At 45.4% G+C, this 21,367-nt stretch overlaps 1 protein-coding gene across 4 annotated transcripts in view; it reads left to right on the top strand.

The window, feature by feature from the left end:
* The window catches only part of PLA2G6 (phospholipase A2 group VI), a 66,920-nt gene extending 47,590 nt beyond the window's left edge, over window positions 1–19,330 (top strand). For all 4 annotated transcript variants that reach the window (XM_083156468.1, XM_083156471.1, XM_083156469.1 and 1 more), the window contains 5 exons: window positions 12,429–12,583; window positions 14,167–14,334; window positions 16,450–16,523; window positions 16,661–16,830; window positions 17,939–19,330. In XM_083156468.1, coding sequence (XP_083012594.1) covers window positions 12,429–12,583; window positions 14,167–14,334; window positions 16,450–16,523; window positions 16,661–16,805 — 542 coding nt within the window. In that variant the 3' untranslated portion in view covers window positions 16,806–16,830; window positions 17,939–19,330. The remainder of the gene's footprint in view (window positions 1–12,428; window positions 12,584–14,166; window positions 14,335–16,449; window positions 16,524–16,660; window positions 16,831–17,938) is intronic.
* Window positions 19,331–21,367: the final 2,037 nt, after the last annotated feature.

Below are 21,367 nucleotides of genomic sequence, written 5' to 3'. Positions count from 1 at the left end.
GATGCTACGAGCTGGCAAGCCTGCATATTGGCAAAACCTTAATTCTACACTACATGCGCAGTTCCTCTGCTGTCAGACACGCACGGAAACCATCGGGATCGGACCGTTCTGTAACAACCAAAACTGAGTGCGTGCCAATTGATGTTGATAAAGATCAACCAGCCTACATTTCACCATTACCATCTACAGTTTATATGCTATGAAATGCCATATCAGCAAATAGTCACATGATTATGGGCACGGGTTGGTAGGTCAACAGTCAATAGTTCGGCCACTATTGGACAACAGTCAAAGGGTCGACACATCGAAAAGGTCAACATTGTCAAAAAGTCTACATGGAAAAGGTCGGCATGATTTTTTCAGTTTTGTGTTGTCTATGTTGACATAGGTCGACATGGACACCATATAAGTGTATCAGGTCTCCTCGCATGACCGTCGTGGGCACGGAGCCTTGCTGCGCTCGGAACACCATTTTATTCTCCCTCTATGCCCAATGGTATGTTAAAGTATGAACAAGTCAACAAACTCATGTAGACCCTTTATTTCCATGTCAAACTTTTTCATTTTGATCTTTTGCTTATGTTGACCTAATGCATGTCGACTTTTTTTTAATGTGTCGACATTTTGACTGTCAACCTAGACACTGTTGACCTAATGGCCGCATCCCATAACTATAACCTGCCTGCATTTCACCACTGATATAGATCTACTGTAGCTATCCAGCATTATTTGCATATAACATATTGCTTAAAATAAACACACTTCACACCATGAGGTAGATGTGATCTGACCATTCTTTAATAAGCACTGACTGCTACGACGTAACATCACAGTGGCTGATTATCATTTTAACCAGTTACATGATCATAACCTGCCTACATACAGTATAACCACTGATATGTGTCTATCTATGTAGCGGCAAACAGCCCTTTCCAGTGCACCATGTCATATTGAAATCTGTTCGCGTTGGGCATTTTTCTTGCCACAAAAATGCATCTTAAGGTGCGTGCACACGGGGGAGATTTTGTGCAAAATCGCGGGAAATATGGTCGCTTAGCGACCATATTGCCAGCAATGGGAGTGTGCACCGGCAATATATCGCCGGGTGCGCGCTCCCGTTTTTTGCCCCTGTGGTGATCGCTGGTCGCAGGAACATGCTCCTGCGACCAGCTGATTACCACTGCCGGGCTCCCCCCGGCAGTTTCTTTTTCATCAGCGACCATCTCTGGTCGCTGATGTAAAGTAGAAACTGAGCAATATGCAATATATCTCCCCCGTGTGTACACAGCATTAGTTGCAATACGACTAGGACACACCTTGTCACTGTGCTGATTAATGTGATATGTGACACCTGTATATCTGTGCACGAGTGAGTTTCTGAAACTGTATACGAAGGACTACGTCACAACGGCATCTCTTTTGCCAAGTTCTGTTGTGCTTTATGTACAGGCTCGCATATCAAATTAATCAGCACAGTCTCCTGCAAATACAGTCACATGAACATTTTTTTTTTTTTTATTTCCTTATGTTTTTATTTCAATTTTTTCCAAAAAACATACATATTACATACATTCCCCCTGACCCCACATTTCCAAGTTACTTGGATCTTCTGATATGACGTCCTTTTACTTCCATAGTTTTTAGGAGTTTGGCGCCTCAACATGGAATTGGGCTTAGTGTTACCGGTTCTCCGTGTATCCCCGGTGTTGCTTGTGCTAATAATACTAAACTTATTCTGCTCCTTAACCCCCCTCTACCCCAGTGTTCATTATCTATGTGTATCATTATTCGGAGGGGTTTCCCCCATTATTCCCCCCAATCCCTTCCCTCCCCCCTTTATGTGATTGTTATTTACTTATGTCCATATTACCCCAACTCTATTCTATTTACCCTATATTCGGGTATGTGCCTTGATCCCTCCTCCATATTGTGACGTCAAACTCTCCATAAATTCCACATAACCTACATTGCAATTACAGCACTGAGGTACACTCTATACATTACCACAAAACCTTCAAACAAATGTGTGATTGTACAGATTATAATTTACGTGCATTTTACTAAGCCGGTAACCCACGACCACCATGTACCGCCCTTCCTTCCTCCTATCACTTCTCCACACCTCCCATCGTCAGATCCATTTTCTCAGACCAACATACTACTAAAACCCAGCAAGTTTACTCTACCCTCCCAGGTCTAGGTTCCCACCCGCAGGATCCACCAGCCTTATCAATTTTATATCTAATCATATTGCTTCCTCCTTACAATGTTTATTATTTAACTTAAGTTAATCCATCTGTCCCATATATCAAGGAACTTCCCTTCTGACCCCCCCACCATGTACCTATATTTTTCATGTTCCATTGTGCTTTCTACAAGAGGAACCCATTCTGCAAACACCGGTCCACTTTCTGCCATCCATTTTCTCGCTATGCAGATTTTAGCTAATGTACATAGATTTATCACCAAAAGCCACAGGTTCCTTTGCAAAACAAGTTCACCTTTTATCGCCAGTAAACATAATTTGGGGGTACATTTACCCTGTGGGACACCCAACCTCTCGAGGGTCCGAATTACCTGAGCCCAAAAGCTCTCCACCATAGGGCATTCCCAGAGTAGATGGTAAAAAGATCCTTCCCCCCTCTTGCACTTAGGGCAGATTTTATCACCCCTTCCGCCAAACTTGTACAGGCGCTCAGGTGTTAGGTATGATCTATGAGCTATATACAATTGGACCTGCTGAAATTTGGCCTGCCCTGTTGCTCTCTGTACATTAGACAACGCCTCCCTCCATTCGTCCTCCTTTATCTCCCCCAGGTCCACCTCCCATTTATTGCGTAATGCCCCCAGATTATCCTTCCTTGATTCTTGTATAAGATATTTATAACATTGGGCAATCATATGACGGGGCTGGATTTTTTTAAGAAATTTTTTGGTCAACGATTCCTCCAGCATAGGGTTCCCCGTTCTAAATTGCATTCCCAGAGCGTGCCTCAGCTGGAAATAGCGATACCAGAGGCGCTGGAACGTTTTTAGGTTGGGGGGGGCAAGATATAATCTCATTTTGGCGCCCCCTAAATTGCTATATGTTACCCCCGGGCACTATACACACTGGCAGCGGCATATATGCATGGGCATTATACACAGGGCAGCGGCATATATGCGTGGGCATTATACACAAGGCAGCGGCATTTACGCATGGGCATTATACACAGGGCAGCGGCATATACACGTGGGCATTATACACCGGGCAGCGGCATATACATGTGGCCAGAGACACCAGGACTGACATTAATCCAGGGGTTGTCATTTACTCGTAAAAAGTGGAAAAAGTGGCAGTGTCACCCCCAAACAGATTTATGTGATTATGTCTGATTATGATAATCAGACATAATTACATAAACCTGTTTGGGTGTGAATCCAGGGGTAAATGACAACCCCTGGATGTGTCAGTCACTGGGGAAGGGAGGGTGAGAGAAGCAGCATTGGCGGGCGCACATCTTCCCTGCCACCCGCCCGGCTATATTACTGATTAATCAGCTGCCCACCCGCCCGCCAGGCATGTTTCGCGACCCCCCCCCCCCCCCCCCCAATTTGTAGTAGGTGAGGCTCCTGCTCCGTGAAAAGTGGGCACGGCCCAACATTATACCACACACCGTAATGCCCATTGCACATTTTAGCAAACTTTGTAATACCAATTACACATAAAGCCACATGCCATAATGACAATTACACATAAGGCCACACATGATGCCAATTGCATACTATAGAACACACCGTAATGCCCGTCGCATACTAACACACCGCAATGCCCGTCGCATACTAACACACCGCAATGCCCATCGCACACTATTTAACAAATCGTAATGTCCATTACACATTTAACACATAAGTGCCACTTACCTACATGCTCGGTGCCAGGGGCTTCATGCTCGATGCCATGGGCTTCATGCTCGATGCCAAGGGGGACTGAAATTGCTCGTTGCCAAGGGGGACTGAAATTTGCTCGCAGGGCGGGAAGGTGTGAGTAAATGATAGTGCAGAGCAGGGAGGGTGGGAGTGATAGTGCACAGCAGGGTGGGTGAGTGAGGATAGAGTGCACAGCAGGGTGGGTGAGGATAGTGCACAGCAGGGTGGGTGGGTGGGTGAGGATAGTGCACAGCAGGGTGGGTGAGGATAGTGCACAGCAGGGTGAGTGAGGATAGTACACAGCAGGGTAGGTGGGTGAGGATAGTGCACAGGTGGGTGAGGATAGTGCACAGCAGGGTGGGTGGGTGAGGATAGTGCATGGGTGGGTGGGTGTTGGAGGATAGTGCACAGCAGGGTGGGTGGGCGAGGATAGTGCACAGCAGGGTGGGTGGGTGGGCGAGGATAGTGCAGAGATTAGTGCACCCCACCCCACCCACAATCGGCAAAGCAGCAGCGGTGCTTTCCGCGCACCCCCTCCCCCCTGTCGCCGGGGTTGTCCGCTCCCGGCTCCCTGCTGTGCACAGTGCTGCTATTCAAAAGTCACTCACATCTCCCGCTGGACCTCGCTAGCCAATAGGCGCTTGCGGTCCAGCAGGCAATCAACTGGTGGCTACTGGACCGCGAGCGCCTATTGGCTAGCGCGGTCCAGCGGGAGATGTGAGTGACTTTTAAATATACCACGTCTCCTGGGGGCAGCGGGCAGCCGGCGGGGGAGCCGCACTGACTTGGGCGTAATGGCTACGCCTCTGGTATTATCATCCGCCCCCCCTCCTATATTACATACCAGGCGCCGTGGCGTGGATGGCTGCTGCTGCTGCCGTCGGGGAGATGTGTAGAAGACGCGCCCGCCAATCACAGTGTATGTGGAGGGGATGCGCCGGCAGTGATTGGCTGGCGCGTCTTCTGCACATCTCCCCGGCGGCAGCAGCAGCAGCCATCCCCGGCGCCTGGTATGAAATATAGGCGGCCGGGCGGATGATAATTCTTTAATACAGGCGGCTGTAATATGGCGCCTCAGTAATTTTGGGGGGGGCAAGCTGCCCCCTCGCCCCCCCCGTTCCGGCGCCACTGAGCGATACTGAAAACTATTCACCAAATTAAACTCATCTTTTAATGACAGAAAAGTTCGAATACCTGCCCTATCATAGAGCTGCCCAATTTCCACAAGGCCTACTACCCCCCATACCTTGTCCACCTGAAGGGCTCCCAGCTCGCCTAGATGTCGTGTATTGTAGAGGGGAGTCTCGGGGTCCATCCCCCTGCTGCCCATAATTCTCTCAACCTGTTTCCATACCTCTATCGCTTGCTTAATTATAGGTGGCCAATTATGGTGTCTGTTTCTGGACAGTAACAGGTGCAACGGGGAATGGCCCGGGGAGACTGTCCACACCAAGGCGTTGATTATTTCCGAATCCTGCCCCTTTTTTATCCAAGAGCTAAGGAAAGCCATCTGGGTCGCGAGGTAATACAGCCAAAAATCTGGCAATGCTAACCCCCCTTCTGCCTTGGGCCTGGTCATATTACTCTGCCTAATTCGGACCCTTTTCTTATTCCATATCAGGGACGAAATAAGCCCTTCCAATGTTCGGAATATTTTCCGGGGGAGGTAAACCGGAGCATGTTGTATGGCGTAAAGCACTTTTGGCTGTACTACCATTTTTACGAGGTTAACCCTCCCAGTGACAGTCAGTGGCAGCCTTTCCCATGTCACAATTTTAGATTTTATATAGTTTACCAACGGGGTAATGTTCAGAGCCTCATACTCCTCTGCTTTATTAGAAATCACAATTCCCAAGTACTGGAATTTCCCCACAATTTTTAATGGGTAGTTAGCTGCCCCGGCTGTCACTGCCAGGTCCCTCAAAGGCATTATACAGGATTTGCTCCAGTTTATCTTCAACCCCGAAAAAGTCCCGAACTGATTCACTATCTCCAATAACTCCGGCATAGCTGATGTATAATTTTTAAGAAAAAGTAAGACATCATCCGCGTATAGCGCTATCCGATCTTCCTTCCCTCCCACCCGAAGACCTTGCAGCTTTCCACTCGCTCTAATTAAGCATGCCAGCGGCTCCATTGCTATCGCAAAAAGTGCTGGCGACAGCGGGCAGCCCTGACAGGTGCCTCTTTTAATAGGAAAACTGGGGGAGATGTAATTATTTACCATTACTCGTGCCTTAGGGTTCGAATAGAGCAGTTTAACCCAATTTATGAACACTGACCCGACTCCTATCCACTCCAGTGCCCTCCATAGGTACGCCCACTCCACCGTGTCGAACGCTTTAGCGGCGTCTAATGAGACCACCGCGGGCGCCTCATTCTCTCCCTGCTTCCCTTGTAAATGGCAGAACAGCCTTCTTAAATTTGTAGCGGAGGACCTGCCGGGTATGAACCCGGTCTGGTCTACATGTATTATTTCCCCCAAGGCACTATTTAAACGAGTGGATAGGAGCTTGGCCAGTATTTTTACGTCATTCGTCAACAAGGATATAGGCCTATATGATTCTCTCGCCCTTGGGTCTTTATCTTTCTTTAAAAGATTTATTATTAATGCTTCGGACATAGAGGGGGGCAGTGTCCCATCCTCGTATATCTTATTAAAAAGCTCTAGCAGTTTTGGGGAGAAGAACAGAGAATATATCTTATATAATTCTTGGGGGATGCCGTCTGTCCCCGGGGCTTTACCACTAGGAATTGTTCGTATTGCGTTATTAATCTCCTGTAGGGTGAATGGGGCATCTAGCATATTTTTTATCCTTTCCGAAAGTTTAGGGGGGGTTATTTGTGCTAAGTATTTTTGTATCTCCTCGGGTGAATTATCAGACTTTGCTTTATACAAGCTCTGATAATACTGGGCAAAGCTCTGTACGATGCTGGGGGTTGTGTTCATCAGCCTTCCCCCGTCATCCTGAATCTCCAGGACTATATTGGGTGGTTGGTCTGCTTTTACAATGTTAGCTAGAAAGCTTCCAGGTCTGTCCCCGACTATATATCTATGATGTTGTTTGAACACTTCTCCCAGCATCGTTTTATCCACGAGCATCTTGTTCCAGACTGCCTGGGCCTCCATCCATTCCTCCTTACTACGGAGGGTTTTCTCCTCTAAATATTTCTGCTCTAATCTTTTACATTTATTCTCTAGCTTTTGTTCTTCTTGCCTATAGGAAGCTTTTAAACAGGCAATCTTTTTAATTAGTGAACCCCGGATACTAGCTTTAAAAGCATCCCATATTGATTCTGCTGATGCCGACCCCTCGTTAAGATTCAAAAATTCTTCCCACTGTTCTTCCAATCCTACCCCCGGGGCTAATTTGGACAGCCAGTGTGTATTTAGCTTCCAATACACGAACCCCCTCTGCCCCCCAGGAACAATGGTAACCTCGAGAGGAGAGTGGTCAGATATGCCCCTGGCTCTGTAGACCGCCCCTCTCAACTTCAGCAGACAGTCCTCAGTAGCCAGGGCCATATCCAACCTGGAAAACGTCTCATGTGTCCCAGAAAAGCAGGAGTACTCATGTACATCTGGGTGGTCCCGTCTCCAGACATCCCTCAGTCCCATCTCCTCTATCATTAAAGAAAATCCAGTCTTTTGACCCATATTCCCCTGACTCTTGGATCCCCATCTATCCATTTGTGGATTGAGCACGTTATTAAAGTCCCCCACTACCAACGCTGGTGTCCCCGGAGATAGGGCCATAAATTCTGCAACTTTCTTAAGCACCGCATAGTTAAATGGTGGGGGAATATAGACCGTCATCAACAAAAACACAAATGAGTCTAACCTACATCTCAGGAACACATATTTCCTGTTAGGGTCCACTGAGGATGATTCCACTGAAAAGGGAATCCCCTTTCTTACTAACACAGAGACCCCCCTGGAGGCAGAGGTAAAAGTTGAGTGGAATGTCCACCCAATCCAGGCCTTTTTTAAGGATAGAACTCTGCCCCCCTCCAGGTGGGTCTCCTGGAGGCATATAATATCCACAGCATATTTACGCAATTCCCGTAGGACCAAAGCTCTTTTAATCCTATTGTTTATTCCCCTCACGTTCCACGTGAGGATGCTATACTTCATCAGCCCCATTCCGTTTCTTTTAGCAGGTTAACTTTAGACAAGGGGAAGCATCCCTCTAATTGGTCCTGCTCTGTACCCAAACCCTGAGTGGTAAACTTGCTCCCAAACCTCCCCCCTCCCCCCCCTCCCCCCTCCCTGCATGCCTCCCCCTCCTCCTGACATGCCTATCCCCAACCCCCCCCCCCCCCTCCCTCTCCCCCCTCCAGGTGTGCCCGCGATGGGCTAACCTTGGGGCATCAGATTTCATGACCACCCAGTAAGGGCTCTCTCCCGCCCCTGAAATATCACTCGCATAATTTACCTCACCCCTTTTTTCCGTGAATAATACTAATATCTCTTTTCGTACATGCCCCTCCAATGCTACATACCCCATATATAAATGTCAGCAATATGCAACAATATCATAGGACTAAAATATGGGAGGGAAAAGAACCCCCAAAAAGGGAAGCATGATTAGTAATAAGCCATTAAAGAGACACAAATTTATCTCAAGCATTGCCCATTGGCCGGCTAGCCGGAAAGTTCCTATCCAACCAGTCTGAGGCGTCATTAGGGCTCAGGAATACTTGGGTTTTCCCCTCGGAGACTACTCTCAGCTTAGCCGGAAAAAGCATTGCGTAGTCTAGGTGCAGTTCTCTTAATCTCCTCTTCACAGCCACAAATTGAGCCCTATCCCTTTGAACCCCTTGGGCGTAATCAGGGAACACCGAGATTTTTTTATTGTCCCACATTAGAGGTCCTTTTTCACGGCTCCAACGTAAGATTAAGTCTCTATCGGGGTAGTACAGCATTTTAGCAATAAGGGTTCGATCTGGCGCCCCTGGGGGCAAAGGCCTCATTGGAACCCTATGGGCCCTTTCGATTGTGAAGAATTTTGAGAAGGCTTCCTTCCCGAACGCCTCTATCAACCAGTTCTGAAGAAACTGCTCAGGGTTAGACCCTTCCGAATGCTCTGGGAATCCCAGGAATCTAAGGTTATTACGCCTTAGGCGCCCCTCGATATCTGTTAGTTTACTGTCCAAGCTCCTCACTTGCACCTTCATAGTCTCCATATTTTTGACCATTGGAGTTACTAGATCTTCTAACGCAGAGGTCCTTTTTTCTACCTCAGTGGTCCTCTCCTTTACTTTTTGGACTGAGATACGTATAACATCGAGATCCTCCTGGATTTTCCCGATCTTAATTGCTAGGCGTCCCTCACTAGCCGCTAACGCGTCCAGTACTTTCTGTATGGAGGCTGGCTCCAGTGCTTTATCTGCATTTTCTGGGGGGGTAGTAGGGGGGGTTCCATCACCTTTGGCCACTGATGTTGGGGTGGCTGGGGTTCTGGCGAATTTAGCCAGTTTATTTGCTGCGGTGGTGTCCTTAGATTTCCCCATTCTGCTGAATATTGTTTAACCAGGTACTAATCAGGGTATTACCTGTATTCTCTGATCAATCGTCTCACCAACCCCTTTTTAAACCCCCAGTCCAGGCACCCCGCCTTCGTTCCTTACTCCCCTGAAACCCCAACGCCCCCCAGGCAGATCAGCGCCCGGCAGTCTGAGGCTAATATTATCCAATGTCTCCCGGGAGCCTCTTAGTACAACCTTAGCATATATCAGAAACTGTCCATTCCTTTTCCTCCTGTACCGGGGGGAAGTCTTGGTTCAATTTAGCAATCTTATTTATTTGAGGAGAGTATAAGGCGTTTCAGGGCATATGATAGGAGCCAGCAAATTATCGATATAATAACACCACCATTTTAGTTAGCCTTTTTAAATGGGTATGGTACCTCCGTGTATGGGCTCACCTACTCGCCTTCTTTCCCTGCCAGGCACTTAGACACAGTCTCTGGGTCCTCTCACGACCCCCGTGGCTCTCCTCACCAAGTTGCGATGGCTTCCTGCCCGTCTCTTCTCCCCAGTTCAGGCGTCTGCCCTCTGCGCCGGGAGCTCCGGTCTGCCACCCCGCAGTCTCCAGTCGGCACAGATGTAGTCCAATTATCTCTCCTGGGGGCTATTTCGTACCGCCGCCTCCCCGTTCCGGGGTACGCTCACTGCTGGCTAGTGTAGTGTAGCCGCCTGCACGCCTCGTCCGCCCGCCTCGCCCGCTCACGCGTCACCAGGCTTCGCCGGACGCTGTAGTCATGCTGGGTTTCGCTGCAGTCTCCGTGCGACGTCACTGTGGGCCGGCTCTGACTTCCAGAGGATTGCCGCTTATCACCTTCTCCTTTCAGGCATGAACTCGCCGCTAGCAGGGGTGGTGAGAGGTACTCAGGATACCTGCTTCACATCACAGGGCGGGAGAGAGCGACGTACACGTCCTACTCCCTACGTTCCGTGGTCACGCCCCCAGTCACATGAACATTTATGTATAAGCCTGGTGAGATGTCCTATCAGTAGATGCAGCTGATAAGTGACTTTTATACCAAAGCTGGTATTATGAAGGCAGTCTGATAATCATATTTTTAATATGCCAGAATTTCACTACTGATATCTATGTATCAATCACAATTTTCAGAGAATATTTGGCCATTAACATCAGCTCATGCCACAGTGGTGCTTACATTCTATGTACCCTATGGGTCATTTTTCTCAAGAGCCTGATAACCTACCACTATATTTTTGCACAATGGGAGGAAACCAGAATATGTGGAGAGTATAACAAATTTCACAAAGTTATTGCAATTATAGGAATTGAACCCAATACATCGGTGGTATGAGGCAGTAATGCAGACTATCACACCGTAATGACTCTAACATAATATAAACTTATTTTACACTATGCACTAAGCTAATACAGCTGTACTGACCACATGGAAATAAAAGTAATGCTTGTTCTAGTAATAAGTGACATCACATTATGTTCTTTTAATAAATGAAGTTTACAGAACCTCTACTTTGTCATATATGCAGAGACTAATAACTGCCCGCTCTATACTAAGCAATGACATATATTACATTCTAAGGCTCTTTATGATGTTTGCCAGTAGCACACTGTGGCAATATAACAATCTGTACGCATTGTAAAAACAATATCTGTGTATCTGTCTTTGCCCATCTGCCATTTTTTTTTATGTAACAATTTGGTAAAAACAAGATTGCATTACATTGTGAGAAGTTCTACATTGGCAGATAAGGTGATAATTAACAGTGACTTTTATACCAAAGCTGGGGGATATTACAATTTCTGTTTATGTTGTAAGCCAGTCACAACTGTGGCTACAGATCTCCAATCTGATATAGGACCATCAGTGTCTAGTAGTGGCCCACAGCTATGTTCCGTACACTTTCACAGCTCTTTATTGAAGCAAAGAATGGTCTTAACAGGAACTGCTGACTTTGGACCGGGTGTTGTTCAGTCTGTGCCAATATTTCCCGACAGGGGAAATATCAGCACTCATCTATTCAATGTTGCACTGAAGGGTGTCAGAGCCGACTTTTTAAAGTTGGATCTGTTTTGTCGGAAACGGATGCGGTTTGTCAAATTCACATTTTTTCGTCAATCCGCAGCTGTTTTTGCCGATCCACAGACTTTCCAACACTCGACAGCTGGAACATTGAATTACGTGCACACAGACTCCTAGCACCCTTTCCACTGCTTCTTACAGGGGATGGCTGATACTTTTCATCCCCAGGCCAGTTTGGGCAGGGCCAGAGTGAAGCCAATCGGTAGGAGCTCCTTCCCAGGAAAGCCAGGCCTGGTACCCTGAGAGCCATAGGGGAGAGTCTAAAGAGTTTTAATAACCACATCACATCCATATTGACAAAACAAAGAAAAGGGACCACATTGCAGACCATGCTTTGAGTGTTTTAAAAACACATAGTTGATAGCAATATGAGTGTAGGTATATATATTATTCTCCCTAATTGACCTTCAGTAATTGCCTGCATATGGTAAAGCGGTATCGGTGGAGGTGAAGAAGCAGTAAATCATAAGCCACACTGTCATGTCTCCAGTATTCATGTTGCGCTCTATGACCATTTCTACTTACCACCTGCAGGTGAAGAGTGTGAGGGAGAACAGAGCTTAGAGCTTCCCTGGGAAGGTATGAGTAGTGTGTCCCACCAGATACTCTTCTGACTCTCCCATTTAGTCACATTCCAGGAGTTGGAGACGCTGCTTGTCACTGAAAAGTGTGCCAATAGTAGCTTCAATTTAGTTCTAGTTCCCTCCACTTCTTGGTTTCCAAAGTCCAGGCATTTTACATGCACCTTTAATGCATAGAGTAATGCATATACCGTAGTAAAGCTTGTCCCCAATGCATTAAGAAATATTCCAGCCATTGCTTCTAGATATCCCAGCTTTTGCTGCTGCTGATTTTTATTGACTCTGCAATCTTGCTTCTTTCTTTGCTTTTCCTGTCTGTTTTTTTCCTTGTCCTCGATTCTCCTGATCACAGAACAATTGGTGTGGCGTGCTGCACGTTCCAGTGGCGCTGCCCCCACCTACTTTCGCCCCATGGGCCGTTTCCTGGATGGCGGGCTGCTGTCCAACAATCCCACATTAGATACATTGAGCGAGATACATGACTACAATACCTGCATGAAGCGTCAGGTGAGGATTGTTTTCTACCAGATGGTGATAAGGAAAAGTAATGTGAGAAGGGTTTTTATAAATTTTAAAAACTGTCTAATCTTTGAGACTGATTGATTTCAATAAAATGTGTGTTTCCATGTGCATAACATATATTATGGTACCCCAAAAGCACCCATTTTTCCATTATGGATTGTGAGGCAGATCAGCAATGTTGGTGTTTGTGCTGTTCCAGAATGCATATCAAGGTCCTGGTGTTGCATCAAATTGCCTCCTCCATGACTTGACATGAAGACCCCTGTAAAGACCCAGCATCCATTTTTGAACGAGCGCACGCCCACCCGCCGGCTGAATCGAATGCGCTTACAACCACTCGCATGCGCCCGCACAGAGGAAAAATCATTTGATGGTTACTCCCCCATCGAATTACTTCTCCTCTGTTCATAAACAACCGTAAGCCTGTACTTGCTTTTGTGATGGAGGCTTCCCAGCACATTTGGGGCGAGTGCCGACGTCATCCACCCGTCCCAAACAGGCAGGGCTATTTGCGTTTGCAGGTGTCCCTCCAGCATTTCCATGGGCGAGACCACCCTATTTGTGGGCATGCCCATAAAACGCTGGGCAGACCCCAGCGGCCGCCCCCTGCCTGTCAATAATTTTGCGTAGTCAAGTGAAGAACGAAGACGTTCGCTCCAGTGGTGTGCACATAGTCACTCACTCATGCGCACTCCTCCGCCATCGGAGACAGGAAATGTATAGATCTGAGGGGTAGATGTATGAAGCAGTGATAAGGGAGGGGAAGTGATAAAGTGCCTGGTAATTTATCAGCGGCCAATCAGCTCCTGACTGTTGTTACAGGCTGGGTTTAAAAAGGGACAGTCAGGAGCTGATTGGCCGGTGATAAAGTACCAGGCACACTCTTCCCTTATCACTGCTTCTTACATCTACCCCTGAATTCTGGTGTGGGTAAAGTGTAATGTGAATTGGGTCTCAGGGATGCGATACAGAAATATATTGTAGAAAATAATTTGAGAACACACACATAAGGTTGTGATGGCAAATTTAATTTATTGGAACACTAATTAGTAGATGCCATTATGGTGGTCATTCGTTTTGGGAAATGATGGGCTCAGAAGGAATAGGTTCCCCATGGGTTGTTTTTTTTGCTTTCCTCCAGGTAAAGACAAATTAGAACATGAAGCTTATAAGAAAACCATGACTACTATGAAGACTATGGTGCTTATGTAGTAGACAATATTTTAAATGCAGCAATTATTTCAGTCCAAACCATCTTGGTTTTTCCATGTAAATGATTGCCATTTTTAAACTGCAGACAGACTCCCCAGAATCACAGCCTTGTTTGCATTGCGCAGGCTAACATAAGCCCCAATTAGATATTATTCTCTCGTATTAAGCAGAACGGTTTTAATTGTTAGATTTCAACCCCAAGTTTTATGTGAAGACCAGACCAGTACTTTCTGGTAGGCAACTGTATTTTTCTTTGTATTCAGTAAATAACTAAAAATAAAATAAATACTACCCTTCTTACTGAAACATTCTAAACTATTGAGTAAAATGTACATATAATGTTCTCTTTTCTGCAGGGCAGGGGGGAGCAGGTAAAGAAATTAGGTGCGGTGGTTTCTCTGGGCACCGGCAAGCCTCCACAAATCCAGGTCAGCTCTGTTGATGTGTTCAGACCATCTAATCCATGGGAGATGATGAAGACTGTGGTCGGAGCAAGAGAACTGGGCAAGATGGTGGTGGACTGTGTATGTATATATTACCTTCTAATATATGCAGTGTACTTCTTATTTATCCCAGTATATGTTGTATTTAAAATAAAATATGTACAAAGTATACTATGTAGATGTATAGATCTACATAGTAGATACACACCTATAAAAAGTCCGGCACTCCACTCTCTGTGAACTAGAATCACCTCCTTAAAGTCTCTTCTCGTCTCTAACAAATGTATTTTAACCAAGTGCAGGGCACTAATTATAGTCCCAGCTGCTGTCTATAAGGGATACTCAACCCTTAGATTTGACCCAGAAAGACAGAGTAAACGGCGCTAGGGGACTATAACGCAAGTATCTTGATAAAAATAAAATATTTATTTTTCACAATATAAAATGAGAATTATTTTTACGATACCACCGGCCGGTGAGACAATTTCATACACTTTTTGCACAATGCATATATCATATATAAAAGCACTCCGATTAAAATATTGTCTAAACCTTTTAGACTACAGCATAAACAACTTTTTAGGCTGGTTAATAAACTGATTTGCGTGCACTCAGTCAGAGTTTACAGAGGCTTTACTTTACGGTTTATATTGGTTAGTATAGCCACATTTTTTAGTTGAAGCAGCTGTTAAACTTATCCCCACACTGGGGTAAAAAGCCCAGAGTCACAATGACAAGCAATTGGTAAGTGGTTCAACTTGTAGGCATATTAGTCATTCACACACAGTTCCTTTATGTGGGACTCTCTGGTCACTTTTTAAGCAATGTATGGTCTGGATGCGCCCAGTTAAACTCACTCATAAATCACTGTAGATAAGAAAATGCTTATACTTAAGCTCCGTTGTCTGGGAGTAGACGATTTGTAATCCACTTTGGGGTGACTGGTACACGCCTGGAGCGGGTCCCCGGCTGCTGGTCTCACCGATTGTGCAGCCTTCTCAAGAACTTCTGGCTCTGGCTTACGTCTCCCAAGCTCCAGTGGTTTGTGTGGACAGACAATCACTTGGTGACGCATTTCCCCGCCTCTCTACTCTTCAGCGGCTTCATCAGATTGGTATTCTCAATACACCACTACGCAAACTACGTAAGGGGTGCCCAGCTAACCTATAAGTACCGCAAAAACTCTAATCCATGCTCTCATCATCTCCAGCATTGGTTATTGTAATAGTCTTACAAAAAGAGACTCTCATCATTTCAGTCCCTCCTGAATGTAACTGCTAGGCAAACATATCCTCTCCTCTTTGTATCTTCGCGTTCCCATTTTTCTGACCCGACGGGTCAACATTGCTTGGTGACCAAATTGCCACAAACAGTTTGGTTGGAAAAACACTGTGGACTAAGGCAGTATTCATGCTCACCCGGATTACCAAAAAGGGAATTCATTTCATCACATTATCATCACTTTCAATTAGGTTTCTAGTATATTTTTGCACTCTGAACTTCAATTGCTAATTTGAGTCAATGTAATTGAATATATTAATTAGAAAAAACGGGTGTTGATCAGTTGGTCACCAACAAGTCATTAAGTCGACACCATTAGGTCGACATGGGTTAGGGAGACAGTCAATAGGTCGCTGTGTTTTGACCCGACATGGACACCGCGTCCTTTTGCATGGCTCGTTGCGCTCGCCATGCTTTGGGCTATTTTATTCTCCCACCACGCCCTAGTAGATGGTAGGGTATTAAATACTGCCTGTCGGCACATGTTGGCTCAAAAAAAAAAAACACGTCGACCTAATGACCCTGTCGACCTAACCCATGTTGAACTTCCTGCATGTCGACATAGACACATATCGACCAAATGACTGTCTAACTTACTGGTGACCCAATGACCGTATCCAAGAAAAAACACCTGATGAAGTCTAACTTTGGGCGATCGGGTTTTCACCTACTTGTATGAACTACATCTGAACAGAGGAGATATTGGTGCCATTCCAATAATTTCTGTATACATATTACTGTGATATACACACTTGATCTAAGCTATGATCTAATTGAAGAGATCACCACTACCTACTATATAATATGAGATGGCTTACAGTGACTTTAATGCCTTTTTCTCATTATAGCAGCATAGTTTGGTATCTCAAACCTTCCTTACCTTCCTTACCTTGTACTTGTGTTCATGTGTTTTAGTGCACAGATTCAGATGGTCCTGCTGTAAATAGGGCCCAAGCATGGTGTGAAATGATCGATGTCCCATACTTCAGGTGAGCACTATACGGATGGTCATGTGTGTTGCTCCATAACACTGTACTCATGTAGCACATGATAGCTCGGTCTGTGTGATATTCCGTTATGCTATTATTTGGCCATTCATTCTGTTCCCTTTGCTGTCTTCATGCAGATTGAGCCCTCAGCTCCAAACAGATGTCATGCTAGACGAGGTTAGTGATGCGGTGTTAGTGAATATGCTATGGGACACGCAGATCTACATCTACCAGCAGAGGGAGGCACTGCAGAGGCTGGCAAGACTTTTACTACAGCCTTGAGCACTGTATGCAACTACATTATGCCGTAAGTTATACAATGATAAGAAAGTGAAGCACAAAAACTGTAGCTACTGTAAGCTTCTTACCCTTCTTACCTATAGATTGTATCCCTGATCTCTAACATTAGATATGGTTTAAAATGAATAAGAGTTCCCTGTTTTCAAGAAAGCGGTGGGATTTTGACAGAATGCATTGCCCTATATATTCCTATACAACTTTGATATGGTGTACGCACAGTTCGATTTGGTCTACTTTTTTTATTCGATTTTGCTTATATCGAACGGTTAACAGACACCTTGGATCCCGATGCGCCGCCCTGCAGCATTGAAATCAAATAGACTGTGCAGGCAAGACTATATAGTACAGACCTGTACTATAGACTAAACTAATACCCCTTTTACACCAAAAACCCTGGTCGGACCCTGGTCTTTGAACGCTGGAGTATCCAGGGTCTGACCCTGCTTTATACCCCATTTACACAGCACTTTGACCTGGGTCGGACCTGGGTCTGCACCATTTACACTGAACCTGGGTCAGCCCTGCCCTAAATAATAATTGTATGTGCTTGGGGGTCACCCCGACAACCGAACGAGCACACGGGCAAGCATTCCTGCGCAAGCTGGTGGGCAGTGCCGGATTATTTGCAGAACAGATACAGCAGCGGCGCACATCATCCCCTCCGCTGAGCTCCGACCTCAGGCTGACAGGTACCCCCCTCCCCTCAGCAGCTGCAGGGACTAAATGTGTGCACTGCGCCATGCGATTCAATCCTGAATTGGCATCGAATAGAAAATGAATCGCACTGAGTGTACACTGCTTTACAATTACAAAATGTAAAATATTAATATTTCTTTACTCCAATATGATTCCACAAGAAATCACTATAGGTCATGATAAAAAAAAACGTGTGGTCGGCTAAAGTAATAAGTACAAACGTCTTTTCCTATGAAGCTCACACCAAGCTTACCCCCAAGTCTGTCTGTCTGTTACCCGGTTTGTTTTATCTCTGTCTACTATTGTAAAGTGCAACGGAATCTGCTGCGCTGTAGAAGAAACTGTAAATAAATACATAATTAGGAATGTTAAAATGGATCTGGTTATCAAGGTGCAAATAATTGCCTTTTCTTTTTCAGGCACATTCACAAGGACCTCGTACAGCTATATTTTGCCACAAGAACGCTAAGACCTGGACGTTATTACAAAATAAAACAAAGGAAATTATCCAATACCTAACTATCCCTCACTCTTCATATACATTACTACTTATGATTGACATTATATGATTTTATTACATTTTTGATCACCTAGAGAAGGGTTACACTTTTATTTCTGTTATAAATAAGTTTTATGATAAAAGTAGGAGAACAATAAAAACAGTTAGTACATCTCATGATTGAAACTAGTGATTTGATCTGTAACCTGGACATACTGTAACACATCTTTGTCTGATGGTTGATATAATAGGATCTCAGTTGCGGACAGCTGGACTAATATTTAGTTTCTTTGTTTACACACAATTTGGCACTTAACATGGACAACTGTAGGTCTCTAGCATCTATAGCCTGTGCTGCACAGTTACTGATGGAGCTGTTTGGGCACAGGAAATATTTACAAACTGGAGTGATCAAATCATTCTATATTGACCTAAACATCCTCATGTATAAAGTGTCCGGAAACACATTATGGGTTCCTCACTCTATATGAATATACCAATGCCCTTGGTTCTGTAGAACAGTAAGTGACACCGGAAGGCAGAAACTCTTACTATTCGACTCTACTTGGGCTTGAACTACTGGCCAGTATTCGCAGACATAGGGGGTATTCAATCCCAGGTCACGACTGTCTCTTGCCCGTTTTTGTTTTGCTCGACAGCATATCGCCAGGTGGGATTCAATGTCCCGCTTCGCGATCCACGTAAACGGACGTGAATTCACATCCGTAATGGACAAAATGGGTCCGACAGCTTTCAGAGTCAGGCCCATTCTGTCGATCTGCCTCTTCAATGCTGTCAAACAAGACAGCAATGAATAGGCGCCCGCCGCTATTTCACACCTGGAAAATAGCGGCGGGGATTGAATACCCCCCATAATATGTGGGACCATGGGAGGGCTGCAATTATTCTGTATGAAACCTGTCTTTCACTGCAATGACATGTAGCAATGAGGTCACCAAAGAGCGCTCAGATGAAACAACAAACAGGCTGTCAGGATAGTCTAGTCTCGGTGACAGGGGGAGACCTAGAAGACATCAGAGTGGGTGACTCAGGACAGAACATGTCAGACAATATACATATGGAGGAACAGCCCACCATCTGCATCAGTAAACGTAAAAACTACTGCTGTTTTATTGGGTTTGTTTATGAACAAATGTGAAACACTAATATTCAGATATTATTGCATTGATTTCGATTAATGACTTTGTATTGCTATTTATTTAAGGGTTAACTGTATAAAGCAAATCTGGTATTGCATGACTACATCTTGTAGTCGGTGTGTATAATAAACATATACTGTACTGTACATGTATTTCCGCTGTACTGTATTTCCTGCTTCCTCGAGCCACATGGAGTATTTCACAAACTATGTTTCCTTGTAGATAATGCAGGTGATATATAGGAGTACGTAGGTCATTTATACCATTTGGGTGGTTGTTATTGTCCTGTATGAAACATTTGTGGTAATTATGCAAAATGTATCTTTGTCACAGAAAGCGGATGACAGTGCATGAATGGGAAAAAGTAATGTGGGGTACACACCACGACGACCCGCTCACGATGCACATTGTGAGCGGCTCATCAGTGTTTCTTCAGACCCGCTCACGATGATGCGGGGGGGCACGTGAGCAGGTCCGATCCGATGGCAACCCGCACCCGGCAGTATGGTCGTTATTCCGATCCTACCTGCAGCAGGTAGGATCTGAATAACGACCCGCAGAACCGCGCATCGGATCGGTATCGGTCCACACCAGGACAGAAAAGGGCCCAATCACCACACAATCTACATCCAATTGGTCGGAATTGGATCTAGATTGAGGGGATCGGGCCCTAGTCGTCCTGGTGTGTACCAGGCATAAGACATAACCTGTTTCTGGGAGTGTCAGGGAAAAATGCAGGTGTTTGAAGGGAAGTCATGTGACGTCCGTTTCGGCCCCGAACAGCCTCTTTTCATAACAGCCATCAAATAAGTCCTGGACTATGCACAGACTACAAACAATGGAAAAATCATTCAATTGTGAGCATTTTACATATGGATTTGCTGCTAATCCCTGATTGGCGTACTTTTCACAAGCCATTTGCAAGCCTCGCACATCAATTTGTCAATCAATAATTATGGTGTTGCAGGGGGTTGGGATCATTTGGTCTACAGCATGATGGTCGACAGTCATTAGGTCGACATGGGAAAAGGTCATTAGTTCGACAGTTCATTAGTTCGACAATGTCTAGGTCAACAGTCAAAAGGTCGACATGGGGCTTTTCACTGTTTTTTTACCTGAATGTCAACACAGTCGGCATGGACACAGTTTAACGTGCACCGCTGCGCTTGCAATGCTTCGGGCACACTATTTTATTTTCCCACCACGCCATAGTGGATGGTAAGTCATGAAATACCGCCTGTCGGCACATGTCGGCTCAAAAAACAGTGCAGCTTTGACAGGATGAAGGAGAGGTGCAAGTGTACCGGAGAGGTGCTGGGGTGTTCCAGGGGTGCAGCTGTGACAGGAGGTCCGAGAGGTGCAGGGGGGGACTGGGGATGGAGAGGTGGAGGGAGTCCGGTGCAGGGGTGAAACGGTTGACAGAGGTGGAGGGGGACAATGAGGTGCAGGGAAGAAGCGGGGGTGAGAGACAGAATTAGGAAAGGAGGGGAGATGTGCAGGGGTGATGGGGCAGAGGGAGAGAGTGAGATGTGCATGGAAGGACTTTCCAAATATCCACTTTGATCACTGTGTGTAGAATATATATTTGTATTATAATTTCAATTTTAGACATTAGGGCCGAAAAGTTATATTTTAGTTTGCTGTATGGTGCTAATTTAGCTTTTTTCTTAAATATTCCATATAGCGTAGATATATCCATATAAAAGTCATTAAGTCACGCTGCGCCAGTGAAAAGAGCAGACTGAGGTGCACTGAGATGGACAAAACAGTGAGAGAGAGAGGGGGGGGGGGGGGGGCAGAATGGATCCCAGGCTGGCACAGGCTATAATACCATTTCCTGCTGATTTTGTGTGTGCAGACTCAGGCAGGCTGTAACTAATATTAAGTGCTAAGTGCCTTATGGAACCTGTTGGCATTATAATAGGGGAAGGGGGGGGGGACTGTCTATTTTATCAGCCCACAATTTCTGGTGGCAGCCCTGAGCACAAGCCCTGACTATGCTGCATCTCAAATACAACAAATGTGTAAAGTATAAAGTAGATTGTTCTCTTGGGCTTTATCAACTGTTATGCTTCTTGTTTTGAATGGGCTCTGTTGTTTATTACCCTGATATGGATGTGTCTTAAATCATACCCCTGGAGTTGCCCTGATTTCATAGCACTATCTTTTAGTTATACTACTATACTTCT

This window comes from Crinia signifera, chromosome 8 (assembly GCF_055691185.1).
Source record: "Crinia signifera chromosome 8, ASM5569118v1, whole genome shotgun sequence".
Taxonomy (NCBI): Eukaryota; Metazoa; Chordata; class Amphibia; order Anura; family Myobatrachidae; genus Crinia; species Crinia signifera.
The sequence above is the reverse complement of the archived record's forward strand: the minus strand, read 5'-3'. Positions and strand labels throughout refer to the sequence as shown.